This window comes from Tyto alba, unplaced genomic scaffold, assembly GCF_018691265.1.
Source record: "Tyto alba isolate M040663 unplaced genomic scaffold, T.alba_DEE_v4.0 Super-Scaffold_6, whole genome shotgun sequence".
In the NCBI taxonomy this organism is placed as follows: Eukaryota; Metazoa; Chordata; class Aves; order Strigiformes; family Tytonidae; genus Tyto; species Tyto alba.
In genome coordinates, this window is record NW_024881327.1 from 20,647,496 (window position 1) to 20,670,410 (window position 22,915).

Sequence of the window (22,915 nt, forward strand, 5' to 3'; positions counted from 1 at the left end):
AGAGATTGAAAAAATGGGGATATAAAGCATTTTGGACCTCTGGGAAAAAGTGGGTTGACTGGTACACTCTTACAGTTTTGCTCTTCCTTGAATTTCAATTGATATCATCTTTTAGATCCTTTCTCTTTGCTACTGGATGCCATAAATTGCCAGTCCTACTCAAAGACTAACTATGCAAGACAGCTGCTAAAGCACAGATTGTTCTGAAACAGGACAAGCAGGACAATCCCGCTAATAAGAATTAAAATCTTAAATGCTCATGGTGGTATCACCTGTAAGAATAAGCACTTCTTTAACATGTTGAAGAAACGGCAGCACCACACGATGCCCACACTACTGATGAAGACTACCCCTCATCACCTGACTGTGCCTTGAATAAAGCCCTTGAAGTCATATTATTCTATAGCTGCTATTTTATCCTTTGTGGTATCCTGTAATTGGATTACTTTAGATACCAAGAACACTTTTTGAAAATATGCTAACTTACTTTTCTGGTGTAGACCTTTCCCTCAGACGATGTGGTGGTACTGGAGGTGGCACATGTGGAGGTGGTAAAGGGGATGAGACCTTAAAGACATCAGAGCTACTGTCAGAAGCGCTTTTAGACAATGGTCTGTACGTCTGCGTCTTTGCAGCTGGGTGTGCCTGAGCAGAGAAGGATGGGCTGTAGCTACCTAATATAAAACAAAATCAAAAATAGTCAGAGCATGAGAATGAGCTTTAATAAAACACAACACAGAATGCTACAAGAAACCCACAGTTACTCAGTAAACTTGCAAGGTTACAAAACAGTGTAAATGCATTTTAAAAAGTACATTGCTATATACCATGTAGTTCATTAAAGTACTTTTTATATATTTATATATAAAACTACAAGCACACAGATAAAGTGCAGTATAGTTAAAATCAACTAATGATTAATCTGAGGGGGGAGAAGTTAATGGCTATATATATATCCATCAGAGCTGTAAATGACAGCCTGTCATTAATTCCCAGGCTCACCCTGCCTCTCAGTTGTTCTATATTCAGAAGGAAGAGAAGAGGCAGGAAATGCACATTTTTAAAAATTTTTTAATAATTACTGTTAGTGTGGGACAACAAGGCAATAGCATATCTTGAAGAGGAACACAAGAGTCTAAAGAGATCTCGAACAACTGAGACACAAAAATGCTCTCAACAGTACAGAGAAAGGCAGTATGAGAGCATGTCAAATGCAAGAAACTCTGAAATGGAAGAATTTTGAATGGCATTTTTGCATAAGACACTGTTTTTTTTTTTTTGCACATATAGTCTATTCATATTTTCTTTTTTGTTTTTGTAAATAATTTTACCACATGGTTATAATCTTCTGAAAGACACAACAATTATATATCTTAGATGAATATGTCTTTTTTGCAGATAAATAACATCAACACCAGTGCCTATAGCAGAAATGATCATAAATATATTAGGCAAAAATCTATTAGGCAGTCTTACTGCATATTTTAAAAGGTGTTTTCAAGTACATTTTTTTTGTCTTTCCATGTCAGTAATTAGCATTTGTACTTCCACACAGTAGTTCCCCTTTCATTTTGATAAGGAAAGACTGTGTTACTCACAATCACTAGTGAAAATAAACACAATCTAATCAATAAACTACAGTGTTACAGTGTATCTCATCTGCCATAAGAGGCCTACAGCTGCAATCCATTTCTGTGGTAAGAATGAAACAAAATTCAAAGTTTGTTTCATTTGGGAAAAAAGGCATGAAAAAAACACCAATTGAGATCAAACAAGATCATAAAAACGGTTTATATAATCATTATAAAAGCAAGCATGAGTAGTTAACTACCCCTGCTACTTGCTGACATTAACAAAAGACTCATTTTGAAGTGAGGGATTAATTCCTACCAGTACTGTATGCATAGGCAGTATTATACATGTCCGTGTCGTCATCTATAAAAAGAAATACACATGTTACAGTAGTGAAATATGTGTCAGTTTATCCCAGCAAAGCAGCTTTGGTTTTGCAAATACAAACAGAAGACTGGTAGGCAATCAAGTGCTATATTTATTTTCCTCATCTCACAGGTGTTTTCTGAAGACTCTCTTCCCATTATACTTACTGTAGGCTATTTTTACCATCTTATTGGTAAAATGGCATCTTCTGGTCATGTCACCCATATTATGTACTTACCGGTTAGCACCGAATCGCAAATTACAGCTTTTTGTCTGTTTTTCTCCATTCCCCAAACTCGATTTCTTCCTTTTGTCATCTCTCCTGTACTAGAGACTATTAAGTTGTTGTTTCAACCACAAAAAGCAACCACAAATATCTACTATGTGACTAGTGTTCAAAATAGATTTTGTAAGCCAAAATTTTTCTGCTTACATTCTTTATTCTCCCACTAACATTCTGTGTGTGACCATACTGAATGCAAGCTCTACCTCAAACAAATAAAATCTCCTTCCTTCCAGAGGTGTAATGAGCATAATTGCCATTTATACAGTTTCTTGACATCCTTGCTGACAATCATGATAAAAGACGTTAACTCTAAAGCTAGTAATGTCACCAAAGCTCCATTTCAGCAAAACCAGATAAGACATTTTATGAAGAAAATTCAATTCAGACAGAAAATGTATCCTCAAAACAGCCTATTTACTAGCCCATGCTGTACTAACACATGAGATGTCCAAAAGAAAGCTGGTATGGTATGAGATTTACAGTGGCCAATTTCTCATCCCTCAAACTGGAGATGAGGATCACTTCACTGAACTCCCCAATGACACGGAATCATAATGGTTGCGTATCTATCTTAATAATCTGACTTTAATTTTTATTTACTTTTAGTTAATAAAATAAACCCACTAGAAATTTTCAGTGTTTAGCAGAGGAAAATAGTGCTCTCTGCAGTAAAATCTATCATTGAATTTAACCGTTTGATTTGATTCATTTTCCAACACTTGGTGAACACTTGTATTTTCACATAGTAGACAATCAAAATGCAGAAAAGTGCATTTTTAATACCACTGAGAACAACCCAACCAAGACAAAAGCATACTTACCAGGCTTATGAACCATATGGATTTGCTTGAACATTGTCTTGTACCAATCCTTTGGCCTGTCAACTGTCTAAATAAAATACAGTTTTTAACAATTAACAAAAAACCTCCCAAACAACCCTGTGTGTACAGATCTGAATAGACACTTAATGTTATTCTGGACAAAAAGTCTATTATGCTTTCTCCCTTATTTAATATAATCATTTTCATACCATCTAATTTCAAAGAGAGTATATATGCTTTTCATCTATGAATTCTTGTAACAAGTTCCAGAAGACACTGAAGATTGAGTCAGTTTTGGACTCTGATCTTTCATGGCACAATGGTTAGGAACATAGGAAATAGTGCCAGATCAAGTTTACCTTCTTAGTGCCCTATAACTGGCAATGATGAATGCAACATACTTTATAGGAAAATACGAACACCTCAGCAATTACAATTACAAGCATGTAAGAAGAGCTGCTTTTGAACTCCTGGCAACTTCCAGCTGAAGTTATCTTCAAAATGTAATTGCTAAATAAAGCAGAAAAACATTGGAATATTACTGATAAAATAATTCAGACAACACCACATTTAAGAGTTAATGTTTGGATTGTAAACAAACAGTATACCCTGTCATTAGTTTTAAATTTCCTCTCCAGGCAACTTAGTTTTAACTTATTTTTCTATTTTCAGAAAAGTAAATGCTATATACCGTTCAATAGCCACTCATTAAATTATATTTATCCTTACTTTTGTAAACTAAGCAATCCCAAAGTTCCCAAACTCTCCTCATATCAACATTTGCTCATGCTTCTAATTATTTTTTTTCTCTTACCCTTCTGCATTTTCCCTTTTGTCACAATTTTCTTTGAGCTAAGACGATAATACTTCAAAAAAGGAGATAAAACAAAGGCAAACACATTTTCAGTATTGTTCTTCTTAGGTCCTAAAATTTTACTTGTTCCACAGTAGTCAGAAAATCAAAAGTTTTAATGCAGATGTACAAAATTATCTTCAAACTTCATGGTGCACAGGGATAATTCAAAAGACCCCTCTTGATGTGCATTTTCTTGCATTAGCTAATACTAAATCTGCAATTACTCTGCCCACTCCTCTTTACCATGTAAAGTGAAAATCCACAAATTCTTCTTACAAAATAAGTGAAAGATCTGTGTGTTCACTTGGCTCCATGCCAGTTTAGTGAATCACTCTTTTGCCCTAAATATTTGTTACAGTTACTGTACACAATTAATCTGTGTTGTTAACAATGGTGAGCTCTTACTATAAAGGAATAGGCAGAAAATGCCTTTGCATTTTGAGGGATCAGTATAAGCTCTCATAAAATTGCTACTAAATTATATTTTAAAAAGCAAAATTGTTCAAAAGAAGAGCTGACAGACAACTGAAGAACTCCGGGATCTGCTGGGGAAGAAAGAAATTTAAGCTGATTGTGATACTTTTTACCCAGACCTGATTGCAGGACAAAGATGAAGGAGATGCAGTTTTGTGTCAGGACCAGGTCCCTTCTCTCACCTACAACATTCCTGACTTCTGCCAAAGAGAAGATATTCGGAGACAGATTTGGACCATTTTATCACTGTTTCCCTATTAAACATCTATACCAGAGGAACTCTGGAAAGAATAATGTAGCTGGATTTGAAGCAAGTATACTGTTTGGTGCTCCAAGGTCATATATGTTCAAAAGTTTTCAAGTCCAAAAGGTCTGAAGAAATTCATGCTGATGGGCATAACCTCCATGGTACTTCTCATTTCCCACAGCAGTAGAAACCTGCAATGGTCCTATGATATCACAACTGACTTTCTGATTGTATTGGACCAAGAAGAGTCTTCCAGTAGTGTTTGAATCAGCAACAGATGAACAGACTGAATACAGTGCATAAATATCACTGCTATAACCCTACAGTTTGTCAAGGGTCAAAGATGCATAGATATCTCTTTGCTGGATCCTCCTTATCAGTTAGGTCCTCCACAAATCCACAGGAGGCTTCCACACAGAGATCAGGTATGCAGAAGCTCCCACATGACCAGAGAAGAAGGTTTTCCAACATCTTCCTTGATGTTCAAACATTTTTCTCTTGTTATCTGCCCCCCAACCCCGATCGTAGGGTTTAAAGCCTCAGCCAATAATTTGGCTTTACACTATAAACCAGATAGGATTAGTTAAGAAATAGAATAAATTAATTTTAAAATATATTTTCTCAATTTATATTCACTAATCCCACATACCAACATTTGTCTGAGTATTAGCAGTATTCACAATGCGCCAAGCCATTCAGATGCCATCCTGCTTTGCGTACATTGTAGTTGTTGCAATTAAATGTTGGAACATGGTAGCATCAGATATGAATGAACAATCAGCCAAATAGCATGAAAAGGACATAAGAAGTATTTGCAGTTGGTACTTAGGAGAGTCCATAATCATTCCAGTATTCTAATAATCCATCAGAAAGTATGCAATTACAGGAGGCATTTATGACTTTCAGTGCACCTTCTGTGTTTGTTTTTTTTTCAAGCTGAAATATTACACCACTATTACACTAAAATGAGTTAAATGAGTTGGTGGGACTCATTTTTTTTTTTTTTCATTCTTAGTAAATAGAGGCCTTTTCAGTCTACAGAATAATTTTGATAGTTAGACATGAAGCAATCATTTTGGATAGTCTAAAACAGTGCAGTCACACTGCTTTCCATGAATCTTGTTTTTCCTTTCTTAGGACCCTATCAGTGGTAAACGCTGGTGGTGCCATTTGACTGAATGCTTTTCTGAGTGAACAGCATTTTACTGTCTCTTTTCCAAAGACTTCATTATTAATTCATTGGAATTTCACCATCTTTGGGGCAGGGCTTGGCACACTGGCAGAATTTAACAACAATATGAATTTTCAGGCTTCAGACTTGCACTTCCCAGAGCTGACAGGAGCTAAAGTGGTATGGAGGGAACATGCTAACATGGGATGGAGGTTCTGAGAGAAGGGAAAGCTTTAAAGGATCTCTCAGCATCTTTGGACAGAGGGTTTGCAGGAATAGAAAGAGAACATCACTCTGCTTTCCTTAGCTAAACGGCTGTCACAAACCACATTCTGAGAGTATAGACACACTTGGAGGAGATAACCACAGCTTGAAAAATCTCTCTACTCCTGAAAAGCATTCCAAATCTGCAATACAGATACTCCCAAGTTCTTATTTACAAGCTTACCTATGAGTAGCATAGTGTTTTGGAACACAGTGTGTATGTCACATGAATCTGCATTTACTGCTTTTTTTGATAGACTGTTGCCATTTTCATAAAGATGGAAGAATAAGAAACTTTTAAACTTTGCATGCAACGATAAACTCAATTAATTTGAAAATTTCTTTCTCTCTCCAGATGGAGTAAGACCGAACTTTCTGGGAGAAGATTCCTATTTGGATTGCTTACTGACCTTGGAGAAAGGGCAAGCGATGTATCCTACCTTTTACTGTTCATAGGAAATGCAGTTATAGCAATTTTGCATAGTTTATGCATAGTACTGCACTTTTGAGAGGTGTCAAGGTGCAGCATATTTGAGTCTTTTGTTGACAACTATGTCACCTTTGTTCTGACATGACTGGGGTACACAGTGCTCAAATATACTCATGCACATTTAAAATGTAATCTCAAATGAATATCTTGAAAACTGTCTCACTTCCAGCTAAGTACTAAGGAAGCAGGATAAGGACACAAAGTGGCGCATGATACACATACACACATGCTAGCATAATCTTTTAACCCATATCTCATTGTGAGAATCCCTTCTATAATACTAAGTTTACAAGCTATAAGGTATTTTGAAATTGAAACATAACAAAAATGAGAACAAATCCAGCTGAAAAATGTCCTTATTCAAATTACATTATGATTTTAGGATACAATCTGAGAGACTCAGACCATACAATCCAAAAGTTAAATATAGATTGGCAGATTACCAACTCTGTTAAGAACATTTGAGGGGGATTTCTGTTATAATCTTACGTAACTGATATGCACCCTAATAGATCAATCTACTGTTTAAAAAATATGAACAAAAATACTTACTTTATCCTATATAAAGCAGAGGGACTATTTACTTAAAAAGGGGGTAGGAAGCTAGAGCACTGTCACAAAGAAATTTATTCACTTTAAAAGATTTTGATCGTATTACTTTTTATGTCAAAAATAAAGCAAGAAATGCCAGCGTTTCCCCCCAAGTCTTATCAAAATTGTCCCCATCTTACCACTTATTCTGAATTTTTCCTATTGCTTTTCTCAATCAATTCCTGATTTTCCCCCTAATCTTTCAATCCATGGAAGCAGTTGTTAGCAACACAACACAGCGCCATACGTCAGTACTGGCAGAGAGGATACATCCAACAAACAGCTGCTACATCCTTGCACCTCACAAAGACTTCACCTGCAAGGGCTCTGCCGCTTTCATCCCGGCTCCCACTCTTCTTACTCTCTCCGGCTAGCACAGCACTTCTTCTCTGGCTGGGAAGGCCAGCAAGCACTTCCTCTACAGACCTAGTGCAGCTGCCACTGTGCTCTCTGGACCAGCCAGAAGAGGCTGCCCTGACAGCACAGTGGAAAGAATGCTTCAGCAGAGCGAAAACAAAACTCCTCAGTTCCACATCCTGGGACCACTCAAGCAGTGAGCAGTGGCAGATGATCAAAACTGGGCTCGTCACAATGAAAGGGCTTCCACACTCTTCGCTTACACGTCACTCAAGGGCACAATGATTTTATATTGCCCTTCCACAAAAATGCTAGTCACTTAGATTATTATCAGAACAAAACTATTCATTTCTACACTACCCTGTATTATCAGAACAAACCTATTAATTTCTACACTACCCTGATGACTTGCCCCCCAAAACGCAGAAGCGTGAGATTTTTACATATACATAAACATATGTATATATGTGTATTTCCATGCATTCATATATATAGTATGCATAAATTTATTTTACAAATAACAGAGGAAGTGCAATTACTGCATATCTCCAAAAGGCAAGAACTACAAGAGAAGCAAGAAAGAAACACAAAATTTTGGCTACCTCTAATTAAAGCTAGAAACATGAGGTTGCCCAATTACACTCCCATCAGCATTCTCCTTTTCCGTCAACGCACAATATTATATTCATGAGCTCGCTGATTACACACACTGTATTCCACATTATATAAGACTAGAAGAATGTGAAAAACCCATTACCGACAATCAATTCATTGTATGAGTTCATACACAGATTCCCCAGAATTTCCTACCGTTCTAATTGCTGTAGGGATTCCAGATTCATCTACTGGGCCAATCCCTGCATAATGTGGAGCTTTAATGACTGTAATTTTTTTTTCTTCTTCTGAGGATCTACAGATTGGTATTGTACTGGTGGTGGTGCTGCTGCCAACATTCTGAACATGCTGTGAGTATGTCTCTGTGGACTCTGTAAAGATAACATGACAGAATATTGTATAACAATACAATAATCACACTTGGCAGTTATAACACACTTCCCCAGCTCAGTATGCTGTAAAAAGACTGACAACAATCTTAACCACATATATATACAACACTTAAAAAAAAAAATCATCTTAGCTGGGGCTGCCCTGCTTAATGTTACATTAACAGAATTACAAACTTATTTAAGGACCAGACAGACTATTCAACTCAGATCTTCTTATGTTAGAGGCACTTTTTCAAAGCATATTGCTCACATAAAAAGAAAAAAAAAAAAAAAACAACCCAGCAAAATCTATTGAGAAATAGTGGCAGCAGCCTTCCTATAAATCAAACTCTTATACTTTTCCTATCCATTTCTTGAAACTAGTGATGTGATTTCAAAACTTCTCCCCCCTGCCCCAAGTCTTGTAAATTACAGAAAATTGCTGTTCTGTAAGCACAGCAACAGATTCCAAACATCCTTCCACAAAGACTTATGTGATATGTCTTCAGAAACATTAAGTTAAAAAACAAATTTTGACGTACAATTTTTGTCCCTTAAAGTGAATGTTGGTATGTTTAAGTGCCTCTGCATTTAATCTATAAAAATGGACCTCAGTAACTTGGCATGCGTAGAGCAACCTGATGATCCACCTACAGTACTTCAGGTGAACTGTGCAAGCTGCTACTGGTTTGTGGCAACTTGCAATATTTCTACCCCTCTCCCCCCAGTCTTCCTTTATAACTAGTGAAACTAATATGTCACTATTACCATTTCCCTCTAAAATTCAGTCATTTATTTAACAAAAAACATTTCACTGTTGCGATGTGTCAGGTGAAAATTTGTACTGCTGCAGATGATGTACTTCTTTCTTGTATGCAGGAAAAAGAGCCCTACTCCTTCAGGCAGCATGTTCCAGCAAATTAGTGGGCTGCTATGACAAAGCATCTTTTTTTGCAAGAGCAGGTACAATGCTTGTGAGACATTTCCATTGCAGGATAAATGAATGTAGGGAGTAAAAATAAATATTGTAACACTATTGGTGAAAATTACAATTGCCTTTCATGTGACATTAACATCTGTTGATTCTTCTGAAGCAAAATATTTGAATTGAGATATAAATCAGCAAAAGAAGCTCTGGTGACAGAAAGATCTAATTTTAATTTGAATATTTCTGCTCACTCCTATGGCAGAGAGCTGGCTTTAGCATGGCTGTTTCAGCTGTTTACTCCAGTTTGAAATTGTGTAAATAATCCAGTGCTACACATATATGGTGAGGAGCAACACTGTGTGGCAAATGTCTGAATATTTGGGCCCTTTTCCCAAAATGCATGGTGTTAAACTTAGAAAACATTTTGGATTTGACCCTTCATTCTTCACAGGCCTCAAACAGAGGCCACCAGTGGGATCTTAACACGAGCAAGGAGAATTCAATCAGGCTGTTACTGTGGAACTTCAGCATCATACAGGAGTAAAAGTTTACTTATTTCAGGTATATCCAAACCAGTATTGATAGGCCTTTAGATCAGCAAACGGAGAGCAATCAAAGAATCTAGAATTCTGAGATGTGGAGAAACCCATGTTATACAGTTTTTGTACTTATGACTAGGATAGACATAGCAGCATTTGTCTAAGCTGTAAGTCTCAGAGTGAGAATTGTTACCTAATTTTCCTGCATGCACAACAAAAAGGTAAACTCCAGGATCATATTCAAATTATTTTGCATGTATAGTCTTATCTGAATATACAAAACACTGGTAGAAAAAGCATCAAGCAAATGACTGTTCTGGCAAAACTATATTGTACTGGCAAAAAGTGCTGATCATCTATTTAAAAAAAAAAAAAATTAACAATGTCCTACCAAAAAAATACATAAACAAATTATAGCTTGACATGGCTTTAGGTGTTTAAAAGCCCAGAACCCCTCCCTTTGTTGGCAGTATTTCTACTGAGGATTACAGAAGTTGTGGGGAGAACTAACATACAAAGTTGGTTTCTTAAAGAAGGCAATTTCTGAAGGGGCTGCACAGCTTGAGCTATTTTGATATATGCTCTTTCCTCAGTAAAGCTAGTAGAAAGGTGGCAAGAGGTCACTCTCACACACATAAGTAATAAAACTTAATAGCTACTCCAGTTCAGGATCACTACTGTATCTAGCAATAAATGCTATTATTTTTTTGAATTTACTTCCCAAGCTAGATGAATAGACAATACCTTCATTACGGATGTGAAGCACTCTGCATTTGTTTGCAGTCTTTGCCACATGAATTGGAATATGTTGCATAATGTATAAAGTAAATACTCTGTGTGAGGCTTACCCATCATCCTGCCATGCTGCATGATAACAATGTTGGAATTGAGCGAAGCTGGTGGAGGGTAAGCTGAAGAAGGGGAAAAAGGCCTTTGAAAGTGACTCACTGGGCTGGCAGCAGTGCCAGAGTTCCCATTCACTGTGATCTGAGCCTGAGAGAAACAAAACAATATCCCATTAAACTACACACAAAGCCCTCCGACTGCCATCCCAAAGAAAGAGTGATGCAAAACTGTCATCCACACAACAAATACAAATTGTCAGGTACCTAGCCATAATGGCATCTGCCTTTACTGAAATACAAAACTCATCACAAGGGGAGCAGAATGTGTTCCTTATATGCCCCATACCTCCCCTCTTCTCTCCTTGTACATGCTGTCTGTGCAGCATGCTGCAGTCATGGGAAAGTGACAGAAAGACCACGATCAAGGCAATGAAGATGGCACAAACAAGGTCTGCAGAGGTCTGACAGCAATATAAAATGAAGATAGTAGTAAAAGTTCCTCTCACTGTGTGACAAAGGCTGCCTGCCACAGATCACTCACTCCATGAAACATATGCCCTTAATGCAGATGTTCAAGCCCTATTTATATTAATGGGAACTTCTGTGTATACCCAAGGGAAAAGTCTCATTAAGACTAGCTAAAGAGAGTGAGCCAAAACTTCTTTAAAAAATGGAAGCCAGCTGGAGTGACTATGGGATGCTGATATGTCATCTATCACATTAAAAATAAATAGCACCAATAAACAAAAATACACAAAACAACAGAACAAAATCAAATAAATAAAATGGGAGAGCTAAGTAAATTGGCAGTATAGCAGCATCACAAGCCATTTAGGCTTCAGTCAGAACAGGTACTTCTGAAACAATCTGCTTCCCTGCCCCCAGGTTTAGAATCCCCACAGCTGGGCTGTAGCACTTTTATGGGGAGTATTGCAAGGACCAAAACAGAGATTAAGAAAGCATTGAATGAAATGAGAGGATAGTGAATATTTCAGCAGAAAAGGGAGGGAAGCTCTCTATAACATCTCTTTTAATGCAGAATCTTTCTTTAATGCTACAAACTTTGCTCGATTATATATAACAAAAGAGAAGAACTAAAATATGTTGTAAAAACATGAGAACATGAGAATATCCAATGAAGCAAAGCATTAGTAAAAAACATACTAAAAGGCATATTATTTTTACATTTAAAAATGAAATTATTCATGACCTCTTGCATACATTTGTATTTTGGAGATTACTGATTTGGTTTGAAATATTCAATGTCTTGGCCTCCAATAGCTAAAAAAGCAAACCAAATTCTGACTCCTGTGCAGACATCATATGAACTCCTAAATGCATTCAGGGGTTTCTCATTTGAAGGATGCCTGTTTCCAGAACTGAGCTGAAAAGTTTGTGTTGTGGTGATGTCTCCATTAAAACTTGTGTGCTTAAATGTTTCATTTCTTAATAAAATCAAGAACCAAAATGTAAACTAAGTTGGCTTTTCTCACACCATTCTCCCCTCCAAGAGAACCTGGAGTTGTAAGAAGACAAAGCTACATGAGCTCAAATATAGCATTTCCAGAGATATTAAGCCATATTTCCAGATGAGAATCCTAGGTGAGGCCAGGCATCTCTACCTTACTTCAGGGGTTCAGCCATTCTCTCTTCCTGCATATTGTCTTTTTGGGAAAGCTTGTTTCTAGGGAAGGCAGGGTGCAACTGTGTCCAGAACCTCACACCTTCTTACTCATTTACTATGGCTTTTGTTTCTCTGAAGACAGGAGCATCACTAGTGTGAGTTCTTTGCAGACTGGAAAGCTACTCCTATGAACTCTTGTAATAAAAAATTAAGATATTCCTCTGATGGACTTTCCCAACTAGCTGGGTTAGACAGTAAGGCTCTTACACTAAGTAGTACACAGTATTATGAAAACAGGACCCACACAAGTAGCTGATGGACATCAGTAATAAATGTATATGTAGCATGTCCATATATGACATTTTTGGGTTTTCCTCTAAAGGTTTTAGAGAGGATATCAGCTCAGATATAACTTCTTAGTTCCTAATGACTTTCTCTCGGAGGAAAGTGTCTGTAAAGGTGGTTATTGCATTTGTTTATCTGATGCATCTTGAACTGGTGAAAGCATTAGCTATAAAAGAGAGTTTTGCAAAGTTTCAAGTTCCAAGGGGCCTTTCCTGCCCTTGGAATCATTTGGGATCCACTGACATTTCAATCTGAGAATAGGATACTTTAGTTCCAGGTGACAGAGTTTGTTGCCAGATTTTATAAGGAAGTGAAATCTTTAAGAGGCCTATTCATGAATCAGTCCTTTTACTTTCCTAGGTAATCAGTTCCCTTTGTGGGAGAATAAGATGATACAGAAAATAACTGTTTCACCAAAATGCACCCATTTTCCAGCTTACTGGGAAGATAATCCTCATTTCTTTCATGCTGTTCATTTCCCTAGGCTCCTCCATGTGTTTTTTTTCACCAGTATACTTCACCTGTGCTCCACTGCCAGCAGAGCCACCTACTTCTGCGGCTAGCTAATCAAACTCTGGTAAAGATTCCTCCTAGGTACCAGGTTTAAACTTCCTATAATTCGCCTGAGCATCAGAAAGAGCAGCTCTCTGGAATTCTGAATCAGAGGAGAGAAAGGCATCTATCTGGGACTGGAGCTGCTTTATAACTTTCTCTCTGTTGAGACAGGCAGCAAAGAGAAAGAGGTCCCATTACAGATGTCTGAGCAGTTTTCTGCAACAATTCTGCACGGCACACCCCTGGCCTCAATGCACTGAATTAGGCTAAAATACTCAGGCTCAATTCTTGAAGCTCAAGACAGTCCCAGAACTTGGGAAAAGGCAAAAATCTAATGTGTACTTCCATTTCCAAGTTTCCATTAGATTCCACAATTTTAAAATACATAAACAAAAAGAAACCAGGAAAATGACTTTATAAGGGAAATGTTCATAACTGGAATAGAATCAGAAAAAATAGTTTCCAAAACCAGCTGCTCTCTGATTTTAATTCCAACTCTAAGCATAAGCCCAAATAAGAATTACAATTCTCATACTTCAGGTTTTCAAAGAATCTGTAATCTGTGACTAAAAGTATGGCCAATTAACCACAATTTTATGTTTAGCTCTGTCTTTTGCCTGGAATATTTTACGATTTTGTTGATTCAGCTCTTCCTGATGCTGTTTCTTCTTCTCAGAAGATCCATTGTAAAAACCTTTTTGCCTAAGCTCAAGCTCTCCTTAAAGACCTCAAGATAAACAAATGCATCCCCAGTGTGGACATAATGTCTTTAAAAGCGTGGTTCTGTCTTATGGGGGCACAGTGCTGGATGGCACAATCCTCAATTACCTCTATTGTTCTCTCAGTGATTTTCATCTAGAAAACTAACAGTATTATCCTTTGAGAATGAGGATCATTACAGGAGTAGAGCCAATAGCAGCACCTGTGTGTGCCACCAGCCTCCCCACCATCTTATTTCATGAATTTATAGTCATCTGGCCCTCCTCTACAGAGGATGGGAGACAAAGACTTTTCTACACTGCAGAAGTGGGTCTTGCTAGCAGTTTGATTTCTGTGGGGCTCTTAGGACTGTCTGAGGTTTTTTGCCCTTTGTTGGGAGACTCTTCTTTTTGTCCATTAATGGTGAACAACTATTATGTACATCACTGCCATGTCTAAGAGAGAAAGTGGTGATCATATCTGACCATAACATATCCCTCTACCGGGATACTACCCCAAAAAAAAAAGAAGGAAGGACTGTTCATTGTAGCCTACAAAAATGGTACTCAAAGAAAACACAGTTAGCTGATTTAGAAGTAGGTTAGAAAGAAATATATATGTTCCATACTTCCCATAGCTAGTAAATGGTCATGTAATGCTTGTGCCTTATTTACACATACCAGTCTATACTGATTATTGTATCTATGGTTACAACTACTGGGCTATATACAGATTCACAGTACTGATTCTTTAAAAAAAAAAGAAAATGTTTCAGAGCTGTGTTACAAGATTAAGGAATGACAGTTTTTACATGCCTTTTTTTTTTGTTTGTTTGGTTTTTTTTTTTTTTTTTAACAGCATCCAGAGCACTGACAATAGCTCGTTGACTTTCCAGGTGTCTCTGCAAGTTTGGGCTCAAATATTTTTTATAAAATATACCCGAAACTTTAAAAATACATACACTGTTTGTTTCTTTCAGACTTGAAAATGATAGCATGTTGAAATATTTGTACAAAGTCTGAACACTGTTGCGACCCAGTAAAACTCTGGTCTCAGAACATATCTCTGGTTTGTAATTCAGCAACAAACTGCTCAATTGAAATAAGGGCTTTGTTCTGACTCATTTTAATCATGCAGATAATCTCAAAAGAAATAAGCAGTGATCTGGATTTGACCCAAATTCCATACCTTCTTTCTACATGTATATGAGTGTATTAAGGTACAGAAAAGTGAATGTATGTATAAAATGTCTAATTGCCTGCTGTTTTTTTCCTTCACTTAACCAAGAGAAAAGTAACAAGACACTTGGGTTCTACAAGATTATTTATGAAGTTCACTCCTGTAAGAAAGTGTGCTTAGGAGAAGAAAAGGTTAGTTAGAGGAGAGAAAAACAGTTTAGTGCAGTCAGTGGTAATGGCTGGGGAAAAAACTGCGTTAAATATTGCCAACATTTACTATGAATTTACAAGTTATATTACTGAAATCCATACCTCAGTATAAACCAAAAAGGGTGGTAGCCCACAGGCTACAAACTCCACAAACCTGTACTTTGCTAACTAATTTAAACAAATCTCTTTGAACTCTACAGACCACTTGCTTTTAGTACACTTGGAACGGATATTTACTGAATTTATTTTAAGCAAAGTGTTTGATACATCTTAGCTGACCATACAACTGTGCAACAACTTAGTATCATTTTCCTATTACCAAATCTGCTATATCAATTATTTCTTTTTAAACAACTGTTGCAAAGCATACTGTCAGACTGAGAACACAGAAAACTACTAATGGAATACTTGTCTGTGTAATGAGATAACAGACAAGTTTGAATGTTTTAGCCCTTTGACAACCTGTTTGAGCAAAACGGAGGAGGAAAAAAGGAAGCATAATTACATGAGAAGTGGCAGCAGTGTTGGTTAAGGTGGTGCCATCTGACACAGCAGACATCTGGCTCAAGGTTGGGGAAGGTGTTTCAGAGCAGTCAGTAGTATCATAGCTACAAGTCTGCAGCTCATCTAGAATGGCTGTGGAGGACTCACTCACTGTGCGGGAGGAGCACTCACTCATGGCAGAATCTGTGCTTACAGAGGCTGTTTCATTCCTGTGGATAATACTTTCAGAAGCTAGGTATGGGCATTTATATGAAAATTGTGAAAGGGCCGGGGTTTTATAAAAGCATGAAGGCAAAAAATCATCAAGCGTTGGCAAAGAATATGATACTAGATGGGTGCCACTGTCTGGTGAGAAAGAGGCTCTGTTAACTGGTACCACAGGAGGAGGAAGAGGCAGTGGAGAAGCTTCTGTTGCTGTTTGTCTGTGTGTCTGTGAAGCATTTACCTCCATCACAGGGGCAGTTACTTTCTCGTTTCCAAGCTGAGATTTGAGGAAAAAAAATAAGAAAAGAAACAGATTACCAAATGAATAAAAAACTTTTCCCTTTGCCTCTTGCTGTGTGTAGGAGAATTACAAAAGCGTTAAGTTTTTCAGCAGCCTAAGGAAGTTCACATTCACATGGATTAGGAAATAAATCAACCACGCTCTATATTAAAGTAGGAAAACATGAAAGAAATGAATGCATCAAATATTAGTGGAAGCAATGCCAGAAACCATAGTGTGCTGGGGATGAATATTCATAATATACTGCATATATTAATGATCTCGGTTGTGCATCAAGAAGGTTCACACTATTTTATACTTTATGGAAATATGAGGCTAGACACTGTAATATTCATTTTGTTTGCAAAAGGAAAAAAGTATCTGCAAGTCTGATCTCTGTAAATTGTTCCTCTCTTTTTGTGAAAGGACACGTATCATTTTGAAATTAACTGTAACGTATAGATAGGCAGGACTGCAAGCTAAATGGAAACACTGATATTGAATGTTCATATGATCTGCAAGCAATAGGCTGTGGATTTTTGTGCCTCTTGTGACTGATTACATCTTCTCTGTTACACCTCTAATAAAACCCACTTTCATGATCTTAGAATTTCCAAGCACCCTGGACGCACCCTGTCAGCCTACTGGGCAAGGTGTATGCATAGGAGCCTTTTCAACATTAGAGGACACAAGGATTTTTAAGGTAACTGGTATAAACCTGAGGAAAACATAGATTGGGAGCACATGAACAGGACAGGGATGACTACGTACTGGAACAAAACATGCTAGTTGTTCAACTTCAGCATAATTCCTTAAAGGTATAAGGGAATGTCCTTGTAAGAGTGTTTCTGAAAATTGCCACACACTGTACGAGCTTAATGTTCTGCTATTTCAAATCAGTCACAGGACACTGGGTTTAAACTAGTCGTGAAACCGGCTTTTTGCATCCGCAGCTTCTTTTCAAATTAAAGATACGTGAAAAGGATGTCGGAATCCAAACTTTGTTAAACAGCTGCACAAATCCTTCTATACTATTAACCACAAGCTTTCAATCAGTTCCTGAAGTTCATCGAAATACTGTCTATTCAGCACTAATGGTTTCACTTTTGATAAGGCAGAGGAACTCTGGAATAGCTGCAGGGAAAGAGTGTTTGGGATTTTAAATATATGTAAAATAGAGGACCGTAAGATACCATATGCAGTAACTACTACTTAAAAAAACATTTACTCATAGATATCACACTGCTACCAATAATATTATGGTTATTTTCTATGCTCAGAATAGGCAAATGTCTTTAATAACTAAAAAAATGTCTCAAGCCATCTGATTAAAATGCCATTTTGGCATTTTAATCCAAAATCTGAAAATATCTTCTAAAGCCCTTACGGAAGACTTGGAGCACAACCCAGATTGTGCTACTTATGGGAGGTCACTGGGTATAGAGCTCCAAAATTCTTGCTAAGATCAACTAGAATTTAAACAAATAACCTTACTGAGGACACTGGGACCGTCCCTGTGAATAAGCATTTCAGAAAAGAATCTTAAGCATGTGAACAGATATCCATCACTTTTTCCAAATGGTGCAAAAGGACTCTTTGGCACGACTGAACCTCTGGGGTACACAAAAATAGCCAGAAGCTGCTGTTAAAATAGTGATAAAATGTAGTCAAACAGCTTAAAATCCAAATCTTATTCACAAATTTTTCAAATCTACAACTGAAAAAAATGATAAATCTTTTCATAGAGTAAATCTGAACAGATTACTTCTTAATCAGAAAATCGATAATTCTGTGTATGACTGTAAAAGGAGATATGATTTTTTAGAGATAACTGATTTGCCAATGGAAACTTCAAAAGAACAGTGGAATACTATTAAATTAATTTAATGAAAAGAAATCATATGCAGATGTGAAACAGCTGGTTATACAGCACAGTATATCAGCAGTTTAAGATGTGTGCATTGATACATAAAAGAATCCATAAGTTCACCTCACAGAATCATAAAGGGAAGACAAAACCATCATTCATGATGAATTTCATCATCCATGTCACAATTCAAGAGATAAAAACCAGGAGATCATAGTGCAATTATGAGGCTGAGCCAACATGAAGCTCTGAAGCTCCTGAGACCAGATATCCTCTCAGAATCCCCAGAAGAAAAGTTACATATGACTGAGCCAAAATATGTAAATTACTCTAAAATGTTAAAATAACAGGAAATTTTTGAGACTCAGGAAACATAGTAAGACTTCAAACTGAGAAGATTGCCTGCATGCTTAAGAAAAGAAGGGATGGACAACACAAGAACAGATATTCAGGGTGCATCCAGAGAGCTAGTGAAATTGAGTCCTTAAAGGATTAAATTAATTGCGTTTGGCAAATAATAGCTGATTTCATCAAGCCAAATTCTTAAAAAGAATATAAAGTTATAATTCTTACAACATGGGTAGAAGGAATGCAGCAACTCTAGGTATTGATTCCCAACATGAAATTTCTCAGCTTTGTAGAGTAAAACTTGAATATTCTTCCTGGTTCTAGATTTCTGTCATAGGTACAGCCATCACTCTGGGAGAGTGGCTGAAATGGTGATTTAGACCAGCATTATTTTCAAAAACTGATTACATCATTTAAAAACATGGGGTGTTGGTAAACTCTAAACAGATACGTTTGGCTACTACTAATCCATATTTTTCATCACCGTGAAAAAATATGAGAAGGACAAGGCTGAACGCATTCCAGAAAACTTTTAATACCAGTTCCATTCAGTGTGCTTCAGATTGTTTGTTATTGTTATAGAGCAAGAAATGCTAGCAGAAGTCAGGCATATAAATGCCAAACAAGTACTTAATCAATTAGAATGATGAAAAACTAGTTAGGCTACATAATTATCTCGTGTTGTGGAGCAACGCTTGAGAGAGAGATAAATGTCATCACAGTCTTGAAGTGAACTGAAGGTCTCAAGTGTCACTTTCCGCTGGTCCTTAAAAATGTTCACCTTCCATCAAACAGTAGAATGTCAGGCCTGAAGAATACAGTTGCTACTCGATTCACATGAAGTAGACGTGTGACCCTATAATGGGTTTCAGAACCAGTCATCTATCATTTTAATGCAAGATCTGCGGGGAGTGGTGTGAGATTACTAATGACACCAAAGTGCTGGCCTTGCTTCAACAGTCAAGACACAGATAAGGAGACTCAGAGTGAATAAACTCATTTTGTTAATGCATAGCAGAGTTTAGTAGTCAACAATCAAATTACACCCATACTCTTGCACAAATGGGTAAAAATACCTCTATTTTTAATTGTTAAAAGCTAATGTCAAAATCTCCAAACTGATGCTGCAAGTTATAGTCCTATGCCCATTTTTACTGTTGAGCCCTCTTATTCTAAACTCAGTATAAGGAGGTGGAGTTCAGTCCTTGTGCAAAGGCACACTAGTGATACAGAACTTAAAATGAAAATTATGTGCTCAATTTTTCTGGCTTGCCATCAGACCCTACAACATTGAAACCTGTCTTCTCTCCCTTCTACATCACTCAATGTATTGTCAATATCTAACACACAGTAATGTATTAGAAAAACTGATTCAGAAACAATTTTTTTTAATTCCAGACTTATTTTCCTTGATTTGTGTGTCGATAGCTATAAGGCTGGCAAAAGAAACACTTTCATAAACATCTAGTACAGTAGTTTTTATTCCTCCAGGACACTAGGACTAAACCAAGCATTCACTCATCTGTGGAATTCAAATGAACATAATGAACATAAAAATACCAGGTGTTTATTTCAGAAGAGACAGCTCAGAATTCCTCATCAGTTTACAACTTTTTCTTATAAGAAACTTGGACAACAGAATTTACTTCCACTGGTCTCATACTAACAAATACTAATTTATCTACTGAAATAGATTATTTCTCCCTTATCTGCACTATGGCTCAGAGCAGCAGTATTTCTTGAGACTGTAATAATGTAAAAAACCCTAATATTGAGTAACTTGAATGCTTCTCTTTTCATATATACTTTTAAGGGGTTTAACCTTTGTCTGAGTAGGAGTGTTTACAAAATGTCACTTGGTGACTCATACCACACTTCTGCTTGCTCCTGAAGTTTCAGCAGATAAGATCTGAAATTAAGTGCAAATAGGAGCACAGACATAACAAGATACATTAAAAAATACTGCAAAAATTGTTGTGCGTTAACTTGGACCATACAAGCTCTCTCGGCTACATTTTTCTATGCTTTGTGACATAATGTAGTTGTACATGTTTCCTACACATGTAGATAACCACGTCTGCACAGTATTTCTTATCCATCACCTCTTAAAAAGTAAGTGATGATTAGCCAATCTTACTTCATTCTCCTCCCCATACATAAGCCCAGATGTAGAGGGAGAGTTGTTTTTTTTTTTTTTACAGCATCTTTCTACATGTGTTTGGTTTTTGAGTTTCTGTGGCAGCTCTGATCATTGCTGGTGGGCCTTATCTACAGTCTGAGAGCATCCCTAGAGGATATAGCTTAATGTAACAACCTTTGATCTGCATATACAAAAGTATTTTAACTGGTGCACAAAGTCCTGTAGAGCTTGCAAATTTAAAGCAATTTTAAAAAAGAAAGTACTATCAGGCATAGCATACCGAAAGTTAATTTGTCTATGTGAGAGAAATTGTGAACTTTCCAAACACCACAAAATTTAGTGCTAAAGGGGGTCATAATTTTTGGCATTAGAATAGTTTCAAGATTTCAACCAGAGATATGAGTCAGAAAAGAAATCTTTGTAGACATACAGCTGTATCCTTTATTTCTAACTGTAGCCCATGGCATCATGGCTTTGGGACCTCACCTGATGCAGAATTTTACACTACCTCACATGCTGATTTGTTTTAGGTATGTATTTTAACACAGAGTTAGCAAAATCTACTGGCTCCATGACTCGATTGTGATGCCAGACACATCTCTTCATACTAATGTTTGGAATTTATTTAAAAGTTGAACATCAGGGAGGATGTCAGCTGAAATTTGCAGACAAGAGATCAATAAATTGATGCAGTTTGAAAAGCTGGCTACATTCCTTAATGATCCCTGTGAGCAACAGAAATTTTTATCATTTTATTCAAAGAAACCCAGTTGCCAAATTTCAGGTCAATCTTCCCACACACTAAAACAAAGGCAAAGGCAGAAAAATAAGTGCAGAGTTGCCAAACAAATCACAGCTACTTTTCTGACTTTTGTCAGTCCATAGTGAAACTAAAACAGGCTCTAAAATAAAAAGAAATTGCAAAATGTGTTTCAACTTTTAAAATTAAAAAAAAAAGTAGCTAGAAGATATGTTTTTTTCTAGTTATTCTGGTTAGAGTTTGAGTATTATTCTGGATCATATAAAAGGTATTTCCCCTAATTCTTTTTAGCTGTCATAAAACTACTTCCTTTTTGAGAGACACTTTATCTGAGCATAATGTACCATATTGCTAACAGGCTGGACAACTATTAAGTAAAAAGAAAACAGCTGTGTAAGTTGCATTGGCCACACCTATACCTGTCCTACTGTCTGACCATATCCTTTGATGCCCGTATTTAAAAGGCTTGCAAACCCTGCCTCCTATAATCTCCATACCTACTCTATCTACAAGAAAAAGCCCTTACTCAGCCTTCATTACTGTTTCTGACCTGATTTCTTTACTGTGGCTCTTTCTTGAACTGAGTCATTTTACTTGACAAAAAATTACTAAGTAACAAATTGGTTCTTTTTCAGGGTAAAGCAACTTGTTTTTCTCAATAGAAGGGTTTCAGACCATAGTTTTGCCTCTAATCTTGAGAAGGACAAATGTGATTAATTCTTCTGTGCTTCCATTTGTTAATGGAGTGAATTCAAATGGAACATTACAAATTGTTGCCATATAATTTCACAGACCTTTGTTCTGATAAAAATTTTTACTTGGGAGTTGAAGGGTGGAATTGTCTTATTACAACTTGTAAAACTATCCTGTAGCTAATGCAGATATTTGTGGCTTGCAGAGTAAAGACCTGGTTGAGTGTGATGCTCTGAAAGAACCACAGTCTGAGAGAGCAGATGTGTTACTACTATTGACAATAGGGCTGTCAATGGACTTTAAGTTTCCAAGATTGTGCAGTATTTACTTCAGAGTAGTCCCGCTGATTTCAGCAGAACTAGATGAATACCAATATGCCATGACGGGATCCTCACTCAGACAAAGCTTTGAGGCAGATATGCCTAGACCTATATCAATCCCTACCTCCAACTAAAGGGCTTTCACAAACTCTGATAAGATGGTATATTGGTAGGTATACTAGAATAATTAACTTTTTAAATAGAAAAATCTTAACGTGACTAGGTAAATCATAGTAGAAATGACAAAGTTTATTCAGAACCCTCCTTTTACCTAGTATGTATTCACTGCTGCTTTATTGCTCCCAGGCTTATTATATTTGACTCGGTAACTTTCTGAATGGCGATAAACCCTGCTCAGACTCCTCTGGTCCTACACTGTGTGACTGATACACCCG

General features: G+C 36.9%; 1 protein-coding gene across 14 annotated transcripts in view; it reads right to left on the reverse strand.

The window, feature by feature from the left end:
- The window catches only part of SORBS2 (sorbin and SH3 domain containing 2), a 167,096-nt gene that overhangs the window by 49,989 nt on the left and 94,192 nt on the right, over positions 1 to 22,915 (reverse strand). For 5 of the 14 annotated variants that reach the window (XM_042807623.1, XM_042807616.1, XM_042807617.1 and 2 more), the window contains 6 exons: positions 15,910 to 16,389; positions 10,797 to 10,941; positions 8,306 to 8,481; positions 3,046 to 3,112; positions 1,891 to 1,935; positions 488 to 674 (listed from right to left, as the gene is read on the reverse strand). In XM_042807623.1, coding sequence (XP_042663557.1) covers positions 488 to 674; positions 1,891 to 1,935; positions 3,046 to 3,112; positions 8,306 to 8,481; positions 10,797 to 10,941; positions 15,910 to 16,389 — 1,100 coding nt within the window. Of the gene's footprint in view, positions 1 to 487; positions 675 to 1,890; positions 1,936 to 3,045; positions 3,113 to 7,454; positions 7,601 to 8,305; positions 8,482 to 10,796; positions 10,942 to 15,909; positions 16,390 to 22,915 lie in introns of those variants that run through there. The other 9 variants (XM_042807628.1, XM_042807620.1, XM_042807626.1 and 6 more) reach the window with 7 other exon arrangements.